General features: G+C 63.0%; 1 protein-coding gene across 2 annotated transcripts in view; it reads right to left on the bottom strand.

Annotated features, from left to right (window-relative positions):
- Positions 1–2,299: 2,299 nt before the first annotated feature.
- ABCB9 (ATP binding cassette subfamily B member 9) overlaps positions 2,300–19,411 on the bottom strand; it is a 24,327-nt gene continuing 7,215 nt past the window's right edge. The window contains exons 3-12 of one of the 2 annotated variants that reach the window (XM_036014278.1): positions 17,164–17,278; positions 16,526–16,605; positions 15,425–15,630; positions 13,225–13,422; positions 11,909–12,037; positions 10,536–10,724; positions 9,882–10,055; positions 7,498–7,657; positions 5,389–5,525; positions 2,300–3,470 (exon numbers count right to left, since the gene is read on the bottom strand). In XM_036014278.1, coding sequence (XP_035870171.1) covers positions 3,210–3,470; positions 5,389–5,525; positions 7,498–7,657; positions 9,882–10,055; positions 10,536–10,724; positions 11,909–12,037; positions 13,225–13,422; positions 15,425–15,630; positions 16,526–16,605; positions 17,164–17,278 — 1,649 coding nt within the window. In that variant the 3' untranslated portion in view covers positions 2,300–3,209. Of the gene's footprint in view, positions 3,471–5,388; positions 5,526–7,497; positions 7,658–9,881; positions 10,056–10,535; positions 10,725–11,908; positions 12,038–13,224; positions 13,423–15,424; positions 15,631–16,525; positions 16,657–17,163; positions 17,279–19,411 lie in introns of both variants that reach the window. The other variant, XM_028529035.2, reaches the window with a different exon arrangement.

The raw sequence follows: 19,411 nt of genomic DNA, 5'->3' as shown, positions 1-19,411 counted from the left end.
CAAAGCGAGAGGCCCTTCTGAGCACAGGACCCTGTGCACCTGCGTGGGTCTCCCCTGTGGTGCTGGCTCTGCCCTCTCCCTGGGTCCTCACGCCAGGGTTCAGGCTGCTCTGGGTCCCCACAGCCCCCCGAGCTCCGACTGCTGTGATTGCCTAGGGCGGGGCCCCGGCCCAAGGAAGGCAGCCGTGTCTGCTAGATTAATCGTAACAGAAAAAGTCAACTGTGAAAATCCCCTTCATGCCCACCAGCTTGGCTATAATTAAAAAAAAAATAGGCCCTGGCTGGTGTAGTTCAGTGGACTGAGTGCCAGCCTGTGAAGCAAAGGGTCGCTGGTTCGATTCCCAGTCAGGGCACATGCCTGGGTTGTGGGCCAGGTCCCCAGTAGGGGGCGCTCGAGAGGCAACCACACACTGATGTTTCTCTCCATCTCTTTCTTCCTCCCTTACCCTCGCAGTAAATAGAATAATAAATAAATGAAACCAGAAAATACGTGGTGGTGAAAATGAGTGTTGGTGAGGACGTGGAGAAGTTGAGACCCTACTACTGCACTGGCGGGAATGCAGACGGTGCGGCCACCGCAGCAAACAGCCTGGCAGGCCCTCAAAATGCGCACAGAGGGACCACGTGACCCAGCGGCTTGTCCCCCAGGCCTGCACCCCAACGAAATGAAAACACCCACCCACACAGGAGGAGGCACCTTCACGGCAGCACTGTTCCTGATCCCCAAGGGTGGGGACGGCCCACGTGTCCGTCAGCGAATGAAGGACAAACAACTGTGGTCCGTCCATCCAGTGGACTGTGACTCGGCCGTGGGAAGGGACGGAGCGCTGACTCACGCCGCCACATGGACGGACCCTGAGAACACGACACCATGTGAGAGACTCCAGACACAGAGGGCCACATGCTGTGTGGCTCCGTTAGGAGGAAACGCCCAGAGCAGGCAAACGCCCAGACGAATGGCAGATGGGCGGCTGCCGGGGGCAGGCGGGGGGGGCAGGGGCGGGAGGGGGCTGCTCATGGGTCCGGGGTTTTTGGGGGGATGATGGACATGTCCTGGAATGAGACGGGGTGACGACTGTACCGTACCATGAATGGAATGTCACTAATGGAAAATGTTCTGTTTTACCACAAAAGAAAGTGTTGTTGTTGAAACGTTATTGAATTTATTGGGAGAACAACTTTCGAGCCTGTCGTTGAATGCGGCGTGGCGCCCTGGGCTGGACCCTGGCCCAGGGGACGGCCGTGGGCGCGGGGACTGGGAAAGGGGACAGAGCTGGCGGTTCGAGGCTGGCCAGGGCGGGTGCTGGCGCCCTGGCTGCGGCACACGCCCCTGGGTCTCGTGAGAAGCTGCCGTGAGGGGGAACGGGGCTCGGGGTGGGGTGTGTCCGGGTTGGCGAGGCTGTGAATATGGAATCACTCCCAAGTAACAAATGTGGGGGCTGGGCAAAAGCCGGTTTGCAATTGTCTGGGCGGGAAAAGACACACAGGTTTTAATTATTAGCGGGTTTTTTTTTTGTCAATAGCCTTATCGACTCAGAAGCATGTCACCCACGACCATAAGCCTATCTTTGCCCACCCCCGTTTTAAAAAGTCCTATCTACCTTCTAAAGAGGGGCCAGCTCTGTCTCTGGAACCACTGGGGTTCGGGTTTGCCAGCTGGGGGTCCGGAGCTGCCTCTCTGGCTGGGGACAAGGAGAAGAATCTGGAATCCGCCCCCAGGGTGTGGGGGGGGCGGCGGCAAAGGATGGGCGGATGGGAGGACAGGGCCAACGCAGAGGCCGGAGACCACCTGGAGATGGGTTTTACTGGCCCCTCGGTCTTGTAAAAATAACGTGAGCCGATCTATACACAGCAGCTGACCTCACGCTGCAGCGGGGATTGGCGGCTTGTCTGGGAACAGCTGAAGGTCTGTCCGCTCACCGGCCCTCCTGTGTGGCCCCAGGCCCTGCCTCCCACCCTGGTCACTGGTTACTGACACGGAGGCTTGGTGGCGTTTATCTGCAGGCTTGCAGCAGACTGGGTTTTGTATAAAACAGACAGGCCTGTGCGCCATGGCAAAAATAGGAGAGCAAAGGGGGGAGCCAGAGCGTGCTCCGGTGTCCCCGGCCCCACTGGCCACACCCCGCACCTGCCTGGCCCTGGAGACACTCAGGTTGGAGCACTGGAGGCTGACGCTGGGCCGGCAGCCTTCGCAGTGATGTCCACGTGCTCCCGTCCACCCCACCCCCACCCCACCCCCCACGCCACCTGTCACAGCAGCTGGGTCTGATGGAACCACCTAACCAAGAAGAGGTCAGAAGTCAGGGGTCAGAGGTAGAACACTTTATTGACCAGGTTCTCTCCACGTCTCACTGCCTCCCCGCAAAGCCAGACCCTGGACTCTGCGGCCATCCCCTCTGCTGACCAGAGAGAGGAACTCGGCTCCCAAACACCCAAGGGGCCTCCGAACAGCAGAGAGGGGCAGGGGGCGGGGCTGCCAGCCAGTGGGGGGCGGGGGAGGGGCTGAAGCTGGGTGCTGGGCCGGTCCCCCCCCCCCCCCCCCCCCCGAGGCTCCGCCAGGCCCGACCAGCCCCTTCCTCCCCCGGGTGAGGTGCACAGTGGTTCACAGTGAGACTGGCTTGGACGCAGCAGGGTGGCGGAGGTGTCGGACCGACGGGCGGGCGCCCTCCCTGCTCCCCGCCCCACCCCCACCCCGGGCCTGACTCACCCGGCTGGGAAGAGGCAGAAAGTCCCCTCCCCGCGTCCTCCCTCGGGGACAGGGAAGCCCCTTCTCTCCAGGGTCAAAGGGTAGAGGCCTAGTTCCCCTTGACATCCCCCAGGCTACTAGGGTCATTTACTCCTGGCTCAGAGGTTTCTAGAACATCTCCATGGTCTTGCCCACCGTGACTCCCAATTAGAAAAAAGTGTTTGAAACCTGGGAGTTGCCTGGGGCCTATCACACCAAGCGGTAAAAAAAAACCTGGTAAGACCTTAGTTTAAAAAGGTGGTGCTACCTTCGCGTGGGAGCCTCGGGAGGCCAGAGGAGGGAGAGGCCCACGGCATCTGCCCTGCCCAGACTGGCGGGGGCGGCCACGGCAGCGGGGGGCAGCGCGGGAACCGGGGCGAGATGCAGGAAGCAGAGGCGCGTGGGACGTGGCAGGTGGTCCCCCGTGCCGTGGGCCCGGGCTGCCCTCTGCGGGTGCGTGTGCCAGGCGGGCGCGGGGCCGACCGTCAGGCCTTGTGGCAGCCGTCGCCCGGCGGCTCGTTGTGGTCGACGGCGCAGCCCAGGGCGGGCTCGAGCGCCAGCATCTGCCGCTGCACCAGCCTGGCGTAGAGGCCGCCCTGGGCCAGCAGCTGCTGGTGGGTGCCCTGCTGCACCACGCGGCCCTTGTCCAGCACCACGATGAGGTGCGCCCGCTCCACCGTGCTCAGCCGGTGCGCGATGATGAGCACCGTGCGCTTCTGCAGGTGGCCGTGGATGGCCTGCTGGATCTGGGGGGGAGGGGGACAGGAGGGGCCGGCTCGCAGGGTGCCACCCAGGCCACCCACCACCCGCCCTGCCCCACTGGCCCGGGGCCCGGCTCTGCCACCTTCTCGTGATGCTTGACCTCCCTCAGCTCAGTTGCTCGTCTGGGAGGCCAGGGCCCGCCCCCAGCCTGCGGCCGGGGCTGCTGTCTGTGGGGGTAGAGCTCGGTGCCCAGCCACGGGGGTGGCGCCCAGTGAACGGCAGCTGGACCCCGGCCTGGTCCCCTCCTGGGCTTCCTGCTGCCCCAGCCTCTCGCCCTGGCCTTGGGCAAAGGTCACCGCCAGCCCGGAAGCTCACACCCAGACAACCAGCACCCTCCATCCCTCAACCACCTCGGGGCCCAAATCCAACTCCTAGCAAGTCCCGTGGCCACCGTGTCCCTGTTACCTCACTCTGTCCCATCTCCCCCTCTGCCTCCATTCCTGCCTGGCCCCCGCCTTCCTGCCTGGCTCCCCGTCCCACGGCCCACGTGGGCTTAACAGTGTTTCATCAGTTCTGCTCCACAGCCCCCAACGGTGTCTCGTCCCACTTAGAATAGAGCCCAGGCTCCTCGGGAAGGCTCGGGGCTGGTGGCCGACGCACGGCACTCCGTTTGTCAACCCTCCCCCCCCCGCCCCGAGGGCCCCGCACAGCAGGGACGTCGAACGTGGAACCAGGGCTGCGGTCGGTGACGACGCAGTGACATCGGTTCGTCAGTTGTAACACAGGCGCCACGACCACGAGAAATGCTGACAGTAGGGAGGACAGTTTGGGGGGGTGGGGGGCGGGGAGTGGGAATTCTCTGTCCTTTCTGCTCAATTTTCTTTAAACCTAACACTGCCCTAAAAAATAAAACCGATTCATTTTGTTTTTAAAGTCCGAACTCTTGACAAGGGCCCGAGGCACTTGTGTCTCCCTCCGGCTCTGTCCTCGCCTGACCCCCCGACCTGGCTGTGAACCTGCCCCGGGCCCCTGGGCACCTGCTGCCCTTGCCCTGGAACGCCCTCCGCCCCCCCCCCCCCCTTCCTTCCCGGCCTCCGCTCACGTGGTAGCTGACGGCCCTGGCGCTGCGCAGGGCCGACTCTGGGCGCCCCTGACTCTGTCCCCAACCGGCACTGCGAGGCAGCCTGGCTCTGGAGGCGCCTGGCCTCGTCCCCAGGGGGACCCAGCCCCTGAAGCGCTCGGCACAGCCAGGGGAGCGGGCTGCATGTTCCGGCCAAGCCCGGCCTCCCTCTCTGAGAACGCTCACTAAAAAGGGCTTATCGTGGAAATCCTTCCGCTGCCCCTCTGAGACGCACGTGCGCACCCCAGAACAGGGGGCCCGCCTCCGGCGCCAGGGAGCCCTCCCTCTGCAGTGGAATCCTCAGGGCGGACAGGGCTCCCCCGCCCAGGTCTCCACGGGAGGACGGCGGGCGCGGACACCCCCCGGCCGGACCGCGTTCCCACAGAGCAGCCCGCTGCGCGTTTTCCCTCCAGCCCTCATACAGTAGGGACTGAACCGAATCTGCTCCCGCAGCTGGAACGAACGGACGTCCGGCGGCTTCTCTGTGGCCACAGCGACCCCTCGCAGTGTCTCCGTCACGTCACTGTTGCACTTTCCACGGAGTCCGGGCCACAGGCGGGACTCCCACTCACATCCCTGCTCAGCCACCGCCCCGCCCCGGAGGCGGCAACACCGCGGGGGCAGGGGCCTCTGTCTGGCTGCTCTGTCCGCCACTGCAGCTGCAGGGCCTGGGACGTGCCTGGCGCGCATGCGAGGACCACATCGACCACAGAGACAAGGGACAGACACGGGACTGCACCCTCGCACCGAAACACCCCGTCGCCGTCGAGGACGCTCACAGCCTGGGAGAGCCCCTGGGCCCTTCCCAGCACTAGTCCACCAGCCGGCCACCCGCCACTCACCAGGTACTCGCTCTCGGCATCCAGGGCGCTGGTGGCTTCGTCCAGGATGAGGACCGGCGGGTTCCGCACCAGAGCCCGGGCCATGGCCACCCGCTGCTTCTGGCCGCCCGACAGCTGGGCTCCCTTCTCCCCCGTCTCTGCATGGCACAGGCACAGGGTCCGGTGAGGGGGGTGGGGCGGGGGGGGTGAGGCCGGGCGAGCTGGGGACAGTGAGAAGCCCCGCCCCCACCGTGCACTCCGGAAAAAATGTGGTTAAAAGCGCCACCACCACCGGCTGGGACTACCAACAGTGCCAAAACTCACCAAGGGCTGCTCTCCCTCCCCGCTCGCGAGAGGCATGCAGATTACCACTCCACGCAAGTGCTACTAAGGTAACCATTTCTACCCGTTAGCTTGGTAAAACCCAAGTGTCTGGTAACACACCGAGCTGGGGCGTTACCAGGCTGTCCTCCATCTTCCAGGGGCACACGTGTTGGTGCGGCCCCTGTGCTCCCCCGGATGGCCGCATCACATGCGTCTCCCAGTCTGTTGCATGCAGACCCCAACTGTAGCGGCACAGCCCTGAGCCGGCAAACCCACCCCCGTGAATCTTCCCTGAGACCAGCTTCCCTGTGCACAGCACCGTGGGCTCCGGCTGTGCGCGACTCACAGAACCCCTCTTGCCAGAAAAAAAATAAGCAACAAAGACCGAACACCTACTCGGGTGTCCGTCAATAGGACACTGAGTGAATTATTTAGTAAGCAAATTTTTGCGGAATTTGTATACTGGAATACTATGTAACTGTTAAAAAAAAAAGAAGAACACAAAACCCAAAGCAAGTAGAAGGAAGGAAATATTAAGGATCAGAGCAGAAGTACACAAAACAGAAACTAAAAAAAAATAGAAAAGATCAATGAAACTAAAAGCTAGTTCTTTGAAAAGATAAACAACATTGATAAACCTTTAGCTGGAACTATAAAGAAAAAAGACAGCGAGCCCAAATACAGAATCAGAAAGGGAAGAGAAGTTACAGCTGACGGCGGAATGTGAGGATCGTTAAAGAATGCTACAAACAACCTGGCTGGCTTAGCTCAGTGGATTGAGCTTGGGCTGCGAACCAAAGGATCACAAGTTCGATTCCCAGTCAGGGCACATGCCTGGGTTGCAGGCCACGGTCCCCAGCAACTGCACATTGATGTTTCTCTCTCTCTCTTCCTCCCTCCTTTCCCTCTCTAAAAATAAATAAATAAAATCTTTTTAAAAAGAGAATGCTACAAACAATTAGTATGACAACCCATTAAACAACCTAGAAGAAATGGATACATTTCTAGAAACACACAACCTTCCGAGAGAGACCAAACGTGGAAGAAACAGAAAATCTGCCCGGATTACTAGCCATGCAACAGGAGCAATAATCACAAAACCCCCGACGGCCAGGAGGCCAGGACCCGGAGGCTGCACAGGCGGATGCCACCGGGTGTTTGAGGGAGAACTCACGCGCAGCCTCCTGGAACAACTCCAAAAAACCGAAGGGGCGGCTGCGCTTCCAACCTCGTTCTGCGACACCAGCCAAAACCGAAGATACGAGGAAAGAAAACGACAGGCCGATTTCCCTAATAAACACGGATGCAAAAATCCTCAACGGAGTCTGAGCAAACCGAGTGAGAAAGCGTTATGCACCACGACAAAGGGGGGTTTAGTCCCGAGTTGGGGGGGGGAGTTCAATACCTGCAAGGGAACCAGCGTGACCCCCCAAACAAAACGGGGGACACCGAGCCTATGACCACATCACAGATGCGGGAGGAACATCCATCGTGCTCGTGCACACACACAGAAGGACAAGGCACCGTGACAAGGCCATGAGACACTGTTACGCTGCCGGGTGCAGAGTGTGAAGTCTGTCTGGGAACTAGAAAGAGGCAGGTGTGTAGTGTCCTGATGTCCTCCTAAATGCCACCGACCGGTTCACTTGAAAATGGTTCCGTGATGTGCAGGAACCGCACCTGGACGCAGTCCCTGCACCGCGTGACCTTCGCCGCCCGGCAGAGGGCAAAGGGCAGAGGGCAGAGGGCGGCGGGGACGGAGGCCCGCCCCGGCGGTGCTGCGTGCGTGCGCGCACGCGCAGGTACCTGTGTTGTAGCCGTCCTGCAGCTCCATGATGAAGCCGTGGGCGTTCGCCTTCTGCGCGGCCTCCACCACCACCTCGAAGGGCACGGCGGGCAGGCCGTAGGAGATGTTGTCGGTGATGGAGCGGGCGAACAGCACCGGCTCCTGGCTCACCAGGGAGACCTGCGGGGGTGGGGGGAGGGGCGTGAGCGGCCGGGAGCGTGTCCAGCCGGCGGCCCCCAGGAACCTAGCCAGCCGGGGTCTCGGGTCTGAAACCCGCTGGGGGCCTGCGCCCGGCTGCTGCGTTCAGCGGCCTCGCTTCTTTCCCTGCAGGGGAGGAGGCCGCCTTCCGCACGGGCCCTCGGCCCCCACGACCGACAGGCCGGGCCGCTCCACTCGCCGCACTGGGCTTGCGAGAGAGCCCGCTGTCTGCGCGGCCCTGGAAAAAGAGCGGGAAAGGAAAGGGGGCGTGTCCCTCTGGGACTGAGTCTGTTCACGCCAAGAGGCAGGAGGGGACCACACAGCCCGGCCATCGGGGCCTGCCTCCTTTCTAGGACAACGCTTTAAAGGAGCCTCCCGACAGCGTCCCAGGTCCAGGAATTCGGCCGACAAAAACGATAGCACGGAGCCAGAGCACAGTCCCCAACATCGTCACCGCCATCTGGTTGTCCATTAATTGGGGGCTGGTTAAATAATTACAGTGCGTCCATAAAATCGAATTGCCACACACACATACACACACAGCATGGTTCTATTTTTCTTTAACTATCTACGTGTCTTTGTATAGTGATGTGCGTACATGAAGACAGAAAAAGGGCGGGAAGGGCTATTTATAAACTGCTAACACGGGTGACTTCCATGGGGTGGAGTTCGAAAGGGGAGGTGGAAGGGAACACCTATGACTTCATTACAAGATTTTCTGAATAATCAGGAGTCTGGTTAGACTGTTGCACTTTATTGCTTTAGGTTTATGAAAGTTAAAATTTTACATTTAGCCCTGGCGGATATGGCTCAGTGGATTGAGCGCAGCCTGCAAACCAAAGGGTTGCTAATTTGATCCCCAGTCAGGGCACACGCCTGGGTTGTGGGCCAGGTCCCCAGTAGGGGGTGTGCAAGAGGCGACCACACATTGATATTTCTCTCCCTCTTTCTCCCTCCCTGCCCCTCTCTAAAAAAGTATATAAAATAAAATCTTTAACAAAAAAAATTAAATTAAAGAAAAGGTATGCAAGGAGGAAATCCAAGTGGTGAACACCCTTATGGAAAGATACTTAGTGTCTTTAGTCACCAGGAAAATGCAAAAACCACAACGACTCCCTCTGCACACTCAACGGGCAAAAATTTAGGACTGACATAACATGCGCTGTCTGATTACACTGAGTGTCTGAGCGCGTTAACCATTGCGAAGCCTGAACAGCACCGCCCGGGGGGGGGGGGGGCCCTCATACGGCACCGGCGGGCAGCGGCAGAGGGCGCCACACACCCACGACCACGTCTCAGGCATCTACCCCAGGTCTCGTGCACCTGGGTGGGCTGATTTCACATGCTACAGCTTCTGCCACCTTCTAGAACTCTCCAGGGAGCCTCGGCGTGCCGACCCTGGGGCTCCCACCGATTTTCTGTGTGTGGGTGATGCCAACGGCGCCCCCTTCCCTGCGGGCGGTTCTGGCGCAGCGCGCAACCTGCACGCCAGTCCCGGCGTCACTGCGCTTACGTCAGCGCGGCGGCGCGGATGGAGGCCCCTTCTCTGAAAGGGTCACCAAAAACCACGTGGTCATCATAGCCTCCTTTACGCACGGGAGGTGACGCCACTGTGGAGTCCCGGGAATGCTCACCCCTGGTGGGTGGGCTGGGCAGTGGCGCCACCAGCCTGGTGGCCGTAACTACTGACGGACGCCGCGGACGTGCCCGTGCGCCCCAGGGAACAGAGAGGAATGGGCGTCCTCAGGATCATTGGTGGCAGCGCACACCGGGAAGCGGCGCCAACATCCGTGTAGAGCAGAAGGCAGAAATGGGGCGTGACATGTTTACACGGTGAGTTACCACCCAGGCACGGCAACGAACGAACTACAACCGCAGCCTCAAACTGGTGACTCACAAATCGTGTCTAGGGAAGAGGCAAGGCACAGACGAACACGCCCGGCCCCTCGTGATTCCAGCCTCAAGTTCCAACCTCCGCAGGACACAGCTGAGCGGGCGGGGAGGCCCTCGGGGGTGGGGAAGTGGAAAAGCAACAGAATGATGATGATTATAAAAGCAGGCAAGGCGTTGCTCCTGGGGGGCCCCCCAGAGCGCCAGCACTATTTCCTGCCCTGGGGGGTGCTCCGTGGGTGATTATTCTTTGAGCCGCACACACAGGTGCCGGAGGCGAGAGAGAAGCTGGGACAGAGAAAGGACCAGCACCTACCACTCGGTGCAGGAACTTGTGGTCATAGGCGCTGACCGGCTTCCCGTCCAGCAGCACGCGGCCACCCTCCAGGGGGTAGAAGTTCTCCAGGATGTTGACGCAGGAACTCTTCCCGCTGCCCGAGGGCCCGATGAGCGCCGTCACCTTGCCTGGGGACAGGCTGAAGGAGACGTTCTGCAGGGAACATCCAGACGCCGTGTGGGGCCACTGGCTCCAGTGCCCTGGCCCCAGACACAGGCCGGCGCCCTTCCCAGCCCGTCTGTGACCCCTCGTCACGGCTGGGCAGGTCCTGGCATGCTGTCCTTCCTAGCACCTAGCAGCACTTTTATACTTGTTTCCTCTGCCCAGAATAGTCCTTCCGCAGAGAGCCACCTGACTGGCTCCTGCTCCTGGTTCAGGGGTTAGCTTAAATGCCACCTCCTCCAAGAAGCCCTCCTTGACTGTTAGCTCACCCCTGCAGATGACTCCCATCACACCTCCCTCTGTTAACAACCAGCCTTCCCCAACTACAGCCCAAACTGCACGCTCGCAGGGACTCTGCCTTGCCTGTCCCTGGCTGCGCTGCCGTGGCCTGGCGTGTGGGAGGCGTGTGGGGGGTGTGAGAGGCGGGATGAGGGAAAGGAGGGTCGGACAGGCCTCGAGCACCCCTCTCACCTGCAGGACTTTGGTGTGGGGCCGAGTGCGGTAGGTGAAGGTCACGTTCTCAAAGTCCACGCGGCCCTCCACATGGTCGGGGGCCAGGTTCCCATCATGCACCATGGTTGGCTGCCGGTCAATGAACTCGAACACCTTCTCGGCGGCCCCCACTCCTTGCATCAGGCCGCTGTAGACGGAGCCCACGGACTGCGGGGGGCGGGGGGGGGGAGACATGTCCCTGTCCCACTGACACCCCACTCCTGGGGCGCCCCTGCCCGGGGTGCCAGGAGATGAAGGGGGTGCGGAGAGAGCGAGGACGCAGCGTCGGTCCTGGGGGGCTATGCGAGGCTGCTGGGGCCCCGCCTGCTCGTTGGTGACAATGAGGAAAAACGAGGGCAGAAGTAACAAATGTTGCTATGTTAGGAGCCAGAGCCTGGCGGCCGTCAGAGTTAAACCTCGGCGCCACCCCGCAGGGCGCTGCGGGGGTTGTCCCCACCCCAGGAGGAAGCTGAAGCTCAGGGAGGTTAATGTTGCGGAACCAGAGCGCAACCTTCCCCCTCCAGCTGCCAGTGCTGGGGCATTTCAATGAGAAAGAAGTGGGTCTTAATTTATACTACACATCTCCTTGGGTAAAATAAACACACACACACACACACACACACACACACTATAAATGTGAATAACCATGAAGAGTTTTGCACAGCACTTTGGATATATTGCCAGGTGGGTTCTGTCGTTGTCCCCTTTTCCCTGATGAGGAAACGGAGACGTGGAGAGCTCAAGTACCTCCCCCCAGGACCCACGGTTGGGAAGTGGCAGGGCCAGGACTTGAACCCAGGCTCGCCTGGCTCCCGGGCTCAGGTCCTGCCGTGCTGTGACTGGGTCGATGAACTGAGGCAGGCAATGTTAGTACCAGGGTCACGGTTCTTGTTTCTTTTCTTTCTTTTTAAGATTTTATTTTTTTAGAAAGGGGAAGGGAGGGAGAAACATCAGTGTGTGGTTGGCTACTGGGGGCCTGGACCGGGAATCGAACCGGCGACCCTTTGGTTGGGAGGCTGGTGCTCAGTCCACTGAGCCACACCAGTCAGGGCTCTCTTGGTATTTTTAATGGTAATTATTGAGGTTTCAGGTGTACAATTCTGTAACATATCATCTGTATATTGTATCGTGTGTTCACCACCTCATGAGCATTTTCTGAAATAACCTGTGTTGCTGTCACTGTTAGTTTTATTATCGTTCTGGGCATTAGGGTGTTCCCCGCCCCACCTGCTTTAAAAGAAAGTCCCACATCCCTCGGACCCGGGAGCGCCCCATTTAGATCCCTCTTCCCCACACACCCTTCTCTCTCCCCCGGACCCCCGTCCCCCCATCCCCCCAAGCCAGCCCCTCACCTCCATACAGTCGCCCAGGACAAACTCATAGATGATGAAGGAGATGAGGTTGCCGCTGGTCATCTGCCCGGAGATGACGAGGTGGCCCCCGTAGTAGAGGATGCTGACCTGGACCACCAGCAGCGTGAGCTGGGGGCAGAGGGAAGCGGGCATTGGCGGTGGGAGGCCTGGCTCCCACGTCCCCGGCCCCCAGGCTGCAGGGCGGTGAGGGCAGCTGGGGGCGCTAAGCGCCCAGCCGTAACCCAACACTGCAGCACAGCCGGCCTCCCTCCCATAGGCTGGCACCTGTCACTCACACACCCCCCCTCGTGGGGTTTTCCCTGCAAAGGTCCCCAGCAAGAACCGGCCAGGGCCTGCCTGGGGAAAAGGCTTTCTCTCTGTGCGGCCCTGGAACACGCAGCAGACCCCACACCCTCCACGGGGCCACGCGGGAGCTGTGAGTCCTCGTCCCGCTTGGGAAGAGCGTGGATTGGAGAGGCTGAGTTCACTGGCTGAGGCTGCACAGTGGGCCAGGCAGAGCAGGGCAGCGAGGCCTGGGTTTCCTCACCCCGCCAGGTTCCATAAAGAAGGGGTGTCCAGGCACCCCTCCTCCCACCCCCTCCAGCGCCTAGGGGAGTTTCTGAGGGGAGTGGGAACAGCACCCATGACAACTCACTCAGGGTTCTCCCTCCCACCGAAAGTCCAAAAGGTGCCCCTGGCGGTGGACAAGCTGCCGAGCGGCTGGCTGAGCCGGGTTCCAGACCCCTTCTCCGTCCTGGCTGGGCACTTCCGAGGGGTGGTCTGCCCCTGGGGGCACCAGACAGTCCCTGTCCCCTGGTTCCCCTGTGGACCACCAGCTCCTCCTCCCCCTAAACTCCAAACCCCCTTTTCCCAGCCGAGCTGCTTCCCCACAAGCTGCCCTCCCAGATGTGGCCCGCAGACACAAAAGGGTCCACTGCTCCCCTCCCTCCAGGGAGGGGCTGAGACTCACCATCCCCCCAAAACTGAGTCAGACACTGTAACTAGGCGTGTGTGGTGGTGACATAGGACCCGCCAGCACGTGGCCTCAGGGTGAGGGGGTGTTTCCCCAGCTGTGAGGAGGGCTCCTGCCCGGCCCCTGGGCAGGGGTCAGAGACCCCGTGGAGACATTCACCAGGAGCCCACGTTCTTTCCCGGGCAGCTTCTCCCAGCACCAGCAGAGAGCTGGGACACAGTAGGGTCAGGTGCAACCACCTGACACCCACGTGCAGGGCCCTGGCTACTGTCCTGGAGCGAGGGACCCCCATCTGCACGTCCCATCCCCGTGGCGGGTCCTGCCCGGGGCCAGGGGCACGTACCCCGCTGCCCCAGACGTAGTACATGTAGGCGGCCGCCTCCTTCCTGTTCAGCTTGTACACCTGCTGCAGCTTCCGCGAGTACACCTCCGCCTCCTCCTCCTCGTTGGCGAAGCTCCGCACGGTCTTCATGGCGCTGATGGTCTCCTCGGCTGTGTTGCTGGCCCTGGCCAGGGCGTTCTGGACCTCCTTGGAGAGCCTCTAGGGCAGGAACGGGGGCAAGGAGGAGGCGGCCCCACGCTGACAGCCTCCCGGTCCGCCGGAGCCCCGAGCCCCCTCCGCGCTGTCCTAGCCTTAGACAGCACCCTCGGTGCGGGGAGCTCCGGGGACAAGAGGATGAGACCCAGGTCCCCTTCTGCCCGCTCTCCTTCCGGCCTGACTGCACGGGCTTAGCAGACAGACTGCAGCCCGGTGCTGGGGGCGAGCGCCCCGGGGCCCCGCTCCCGAGGGGTGGGGCGCTGATCGTGAACTCATCCCCAGTGCTCAGAGGAGGTTCTTCCTGACCACGCGGTTTCCGGTGACCCTTTCAGCAAAGGGGCCTCCGCACCGCCGCCGCGGTGACGTAAGCGCAGTGACGCCCCAGCGTGCAGGGTGCGTGCTGCGCAAGACCACCCACCATGAAGGGGGCGCCGTTTACATCGCCCACACTCGGGAAATCAGGGGGAGCCCGAGGGTCGGCGCCAAGCCTCCAGAACTCGCCGCCAAGCTCCGGGAGGCGGCGGAGGGCCCGGCTATAAAACCTGCCCGGACCGTGTGGGTGGGGTGGCTGACACTGGCTCCGAGGCTCTGACCCCTCTGAGCTCTGGAAGCGCCGCCTGGGCAGCGCGGCTCAGGCTTTGCAGAAGTCACCGCACCGAGGTCCAATCAGCCAGGGAGGCTGCCCGTGAGGCCCGGCCGGGACCAGGCACGCCGGTCCCCTGACCTTTGAGCCCCGCACAGCCATCGGAAGCACCCGGTGCGCTCCGCACCTGGGGCCCGGCTATGCTTTGAGTCATGGCTGGCTGGGGTGGTGTGTGGCTTGCCACCGTGGCTGGGTGGCGACATTCGGCACCCCCAGGTGCGGGGAGAAGGCCCTGCCAGACTGGACTGGCGGCTGCCCTGGAGGCGGGGCCTGAGGTGCGCACCGAGGCCTGCCCGAGGGGAGCCGCGGGGTTTCCTGCCCTGTCCCAGGGGCCCGGCTGGCAGGAAGGCAGGAAGGGCGGGGCGGGGCGCGCAGGAAGGGAGCGGACTCCAGCTCCAGCGGGCACGTTTACCGTTTCTGCTCGGGAGCGGAACAGGGAGGCCCGTGACCCCTCAGGAGGGCAGGCCGGGGAGAGGGCCCCCTGCGGGGCACGGGGGCTCTGCCAGAAAGTGACACATGTCTTGTGGGGAACGGAGGCCTTTAGGAGCTGGCCTCAGGTCCCAGACTCTCCCAGGGCTCCCGCCAGCCGAGCCGGTCACCGGCACAGCCCTCTGCTCCGGAGGCGCCCTCCCCACCCCGGCCTGGGGAAGGGCCCTGCGTTGCCCCCACCAGCCCCGGTTCTTGAGCTCAGGGGCGGGCAGGGGCCTGGCTCGCCGGCCCCCCTTCCCCGCAGAGACCCTGCCACGGGCTGTCTGGAGGGACAGCAGCCTGCCGGTACCCGCACTGTGGGCGGGGCCTCGCCCCCAGGGTCCACACCACCCCCGCCCCACACCATGCATGCGCGCTGCACAGAAAGCCCACACTTCAGGCAGAGCGAAAACCAAGTTCCGTCGGGGGCCCATGCCGCCCGGCCGGCACCAGCTCCCTGCCTGCACTTCTTGTCCTGTCCCCTCGGTCCCGGCACCAGCCCCACCGAGGCCCCTCCTGCACACGCCCCCACCCCAGGGCCTTTGCACGGGCTGCGCCCCCTGCTGGCACGTGCTTCCTGGAGATGCTGCAGATGCCCGAGTCTCCACTCAGAGGTCACCTTCTCAGAGGGATCCAGTTAAAGCCAGAGCCGGCCCGATCCATCTGCCCCTCACTTCACCCTCCTCCTCAGCGCTCACCTCTCCCCCCGCCTCGCGTGTTGCTACTCCTGCTACTGCTATAAACTCGAGTTCCCGCGGGCCGGAGCCTCCTCCGTGCCGGCCACGGATCTGGGCGGTCAGTGAGTGTTTGTTGACCCACAAGGCCTTCGCTCCCCCCCCTCCCGCCGGAGTCCCTTCGGAGGGTCACAGTGCCTGCGGGGACAGGCGCGCCTACCTTGTAGTACTTGCCGTAGATGTCGGACACCATCATGATGATGGGGAAGCCCATGAAGGTGACCAGGGAGAGCTGCCACGAGAGGCTGAACATGAAGACCACCACGCCGGTGACCTTGACCATGTTCCGCAGGAAGATGTTGATGTTCTGGGAGACCAGGTCGCTGACCATGGTGGTGTCGGAGGTGAGGCGGGAGATGAGGTCCCCTGGAACACAGGCGGCTCAGCCCCCGCTGCTGCGGTGGTGCAGCCACTGCAGGGGGGCATGGGGGACCCTAAGAGGCACCCGAGAGCTCGGGCCTCCCACGCCTTCTGGGGTGGGGGGGGCGGGGAAAAGAGTCAGTGCCCCCTTCAGGCTTCTCTGAGCCTGGCCCTTGTCACCAGCGCTTGTGACATTAGATCCACAGACAGAGGGCGGGGCTGAGACTCAGTGCTACCACACAAGTTGTCTGGGACCGAGCTGGGGCCGGAGCCGTGGCTCCTGCCTGTCACTGGCAGGGGGTGACGCCCCTCTTTCCTCACACAGAAATAACAGTCGGGGGCCACGGGAGGAGGCAGGCGCTGCAGCCCTTTTACCAGCTGCTGGGCACTGGGCCACGAGCTCCCCAAGCCCACGGGGCGGCTGCTGCTATTGTTCCCATTTCAGGGATGAGAAGACAGAGGCCCGGAGGTTGTTAGTGAGCAGTGGGACCAGGGCCTGGACCCAGGCTGGTCTGTCTCAGAGCCTGGGCTCTTGGCTGGACACTACACCACTGTGCCCGGCACCCCCGCCCCACTCACCCTGTGGGATCTGGGCCCTTGAGGCCACGGGCGTGGGCAGGCCTGGCCCTTGTGGTTCCCAGAACGCAATGGGAAGCCAGGCCTTGGCCGCTGCAGGGACCTCGGGTGGCCTGGCCAGGGTCCTACAGTGGCCACAGCTCACACCCAAACCTCGGCCAGCAGGCCGGCTCCCCAGGGCGCGGGCCGTGTCCATCCTGAACTGGGCGGCGAGAAAAGCCAGCGCGGCGGAGACCACCAACGTGCCTGCCTAGTCCCCCAGCGTGAGGGGAGCCCACCCTGGCGGAGCGGGGCCCCGGGGTGGGCTGGGGGCGGGGGGACCAACCTGTGCGGTTCTCGTCAAAGAAGCTTGTCTCCTGAGACACCAGGGAGCGGAAGAGACAGTTGCGGAGGCGAATGTTCAGTCTGGCAAATATGAGGGTAAAAATGCCGCCCCGAATACCTGCGGCAAACGAGCTAATTGCAGATAAGAGACGTTATACATAGCACGACGTCCTTCCGGCAGCCGGCCACCAGCCCGCCGCCCCTCCCGCCGCTGGCAGGCCTGAGCCCCTCTCGGGGTGGGGGCGGGCTGGTCCCCAGCTGGAGCCCTTAAGGGGGAGGAGGGCCGGGACAGGGTTGTGCTTGCTGGGGGGCAAGAACCCCGACTCTGCCGGCCAGGCGCCGTTCCTTGCGGAGAGGCAGACAAGGCCGGCCCTTGTTCCCCGCTTGGAAAACAGCCAGGGCGGGGGAGGGGGGGCCCTGGAGGAGGGTGTGCATCCGCCAAATGGACCTCTGTGCTGAGCCGGGGTGGCGGTGGGTTACTATGGTGACCGGCTGGGGGGCAGGCCCACCAGGGGCGACCCTGGGGCCTCTCTGGCTTGTTCTCCCCTTGGAGCCGCCCCTGACCTCAGCCCCGCCCCCACCCCCGCCCTGCTGTCGGCCTGGGGGCGGGGGCCGGGCGTGGGGCGGCGAGCCGGCTACCTGCCGAGGGCCAGCAGGCACATGACGACGACGGCCGTGCTGAACTGCTCCATGCTCTTCTGGATGACGATGCCGTCGATGGCCCGGCCCGTGTAGTAGGGGAGGAACGTCTCTCCTGCCGGGAGACGGGCGCTCAGGGGGCGTCCGCAGCCCCGGGAGCCGGCGCCCTTCCTCCCGAGCCCCTGGAGGCCCACACCCCGCCAGCACACTCCTCTTCCCGCCCTGGCGGGTCGGGGTGGGGGCCCCTGTGCTGCTAAGGGCCTCCCCGCCCCCTGATTTTCAAGGAGGCACATGGGAGGCACGGGCTCTTCAGTCTGCACCGACTGCGTCCGCGTTAACAGTGGCCACCAGGCCCTCGGCCGCGGAGCCTGGGCGGCATTCCTTGGCACTTGGGCGTGGACCCAGACTCGGAGGCGGGTGGCTGCCCCCCCGTCTCACAGCTGAGGAGAGGGACGCTCGGCCAGGCGGACCGCCGCCGAAGTCCGCTTCCCTCCGGCTCCCAGCATGCTGGGAGCGGCCGCCCGCGCCTCTCGGGGGAGGCCGCACCGTGGGCTGGGTCATCTCCCACCCGCCTGTCTTACTGCGCCTTCACCGCGCCCCGGGGGGAGGGGGGTGTGGGCGGGGAGAGCGAGTGGAGGGGGGATGTCACCCCCGTTTCACAGAGGTGGATTGAGGGGCTCGGGGGGCTGAGCCACTTGCCAGAGGCCACTTAACAAGTGAGAGGACGGGCCAGGGGTCAAGGCCGAGCCGGTTCTGGTGTAGGGGGGGTCTTTTCTCGCCCCTTTCCCTCCCCAAAGTCCGGCATGCCCACTCCCGCGCTATGGAAATGACGGACACGGAATGGAGTGTGGTCAGGACACAGCGGTCCCCTGTTTTCACGGTAGCTCTTGCCGCAGGCCACGGCCTGGCTGGGGCTGGGCACCCAGTGGGTGCTCGATCGCGGCCAGTGAGTGAATGGTGGGCGGCTCTAGGAGACCAGCTCAGGCGGGCAGGGCGGCCGTCTGTGGGGTGCTGGCGCCCTCTGCTGGTGGTGGCCCCGCGACCGCAAGGCGGCAGCCTGGAGGGCCCTGCCCCGCGGTCCCCGATGCAGAGTGGCACTCAGGCCGAAGCTCCGCATCAGTTCACCGGCTGGCGGGGGGGGGGGGCAGGGCATCGGCGAGCTCTGGCCGAGTTTTGACCCCAGCAAGCACCCACGAACGCCCAGACAGCCACGACAGGTTTACTGAGCCCCGACGGGACACCGGCACCGTGCCGGGCAGACCCTCTTGACCATCTGCACAGAAACCGCAGGCAACTCCCCGATTGATCCATCGGCAAATCCCACCAGCTCCACCTCCACATACTTCCAGGATCCCGCCGCTTCCACCGCCTCTACCGCCCCACCCGGTCCCGGCGGCCGACCTGGCCTGGGCTGCCTCCGAGTCTCCCCGCTCCCGCCCTTGCTCCTGCCCTCGCTCCCGCTGTGGCCTCCCCACCCCCCCAGCAGGGGACAGAGGAGCCTGTGAAACGAAAGTCGGGTCCTGTTGTCTCTCAGGTCAAAACAGTCCCACGGCGCCCGTCTCCTCCAGGGCAACAGGCCGCCGGCGCCCTGCCCGATTGGGCCCCCGTGGCTCGCCGACCTCTCCCCCTCGGGCCCTCTCACGCTGCTCCAGCCGGCTGGCCTCCCGGGCATCTTGTGACAGCCAGGCAGCTTCCTGCCTCAGGACCTCTGCCTGCAGCAGCGTCATCCCAGACACGGGCTCCTTCATCTCCTTCCAACCCCCAGCTCCTCCCAGGAACCCGACAGCCACAGGGTCGTTATGCTTCCCATTTTACAGATGAGGAGACTGAGGCTGAGAGAGATGAAGTCACTCGTCCGAGTGTATGTAGTTGGGTTGCCATGAAATTTCAATTACTAGGAGCTACTCAACACTAAAACTAACCTTTTCCTTTTAGATGATGAGGTTTCCTTTTAGATTATCACGACAAGCTGAGCCCTCCTGGATGCTTGTTGAGTGAGAATTAAGTAATAGTCACCCCAGTCCCTGACTTTCGGGAAGTGCTCACTTTTGCCAGGCACCGTGCTTCCTCTCCCCGGATTCTCCCGGCGAGCCGGTGAGTCCCCACCTCGGGACGAGAGACTGGAGCGTGGCAGTCACGTAAGCTTGCCTGAAGGGGTCAGGGAAGCTGGGGGCCTGACCTCGAATTAGACCCCTTAACCTCCCCCCTGTCCTGTGGGTGCCCGCATCTGCTTCCCTGTGTTGCCAGG

The sequence above is a fragment of the Phyllostomus discolor genome, chromosome 13 (genome assembly GCF_004126475.2).
Source record: "Phyllostomus discolor isolate MPI-MPIP mPhyDis1 chromosome 13, mPhyDis1.pri.v3, whole genome shotgun sequence".
NCBI classification, from domain to species: Eukaryota; Metazoa; Chordata; class Mammalia; order Chiroptera; family Phyllostomidae; genus Phyllostomus; species Phyllostomus discolor.
The sequence above is the reverse complement of the archived record's forward strand: the minus strand, read 5'-3'. Positions and strand labels throughout refer to the sequence as shown.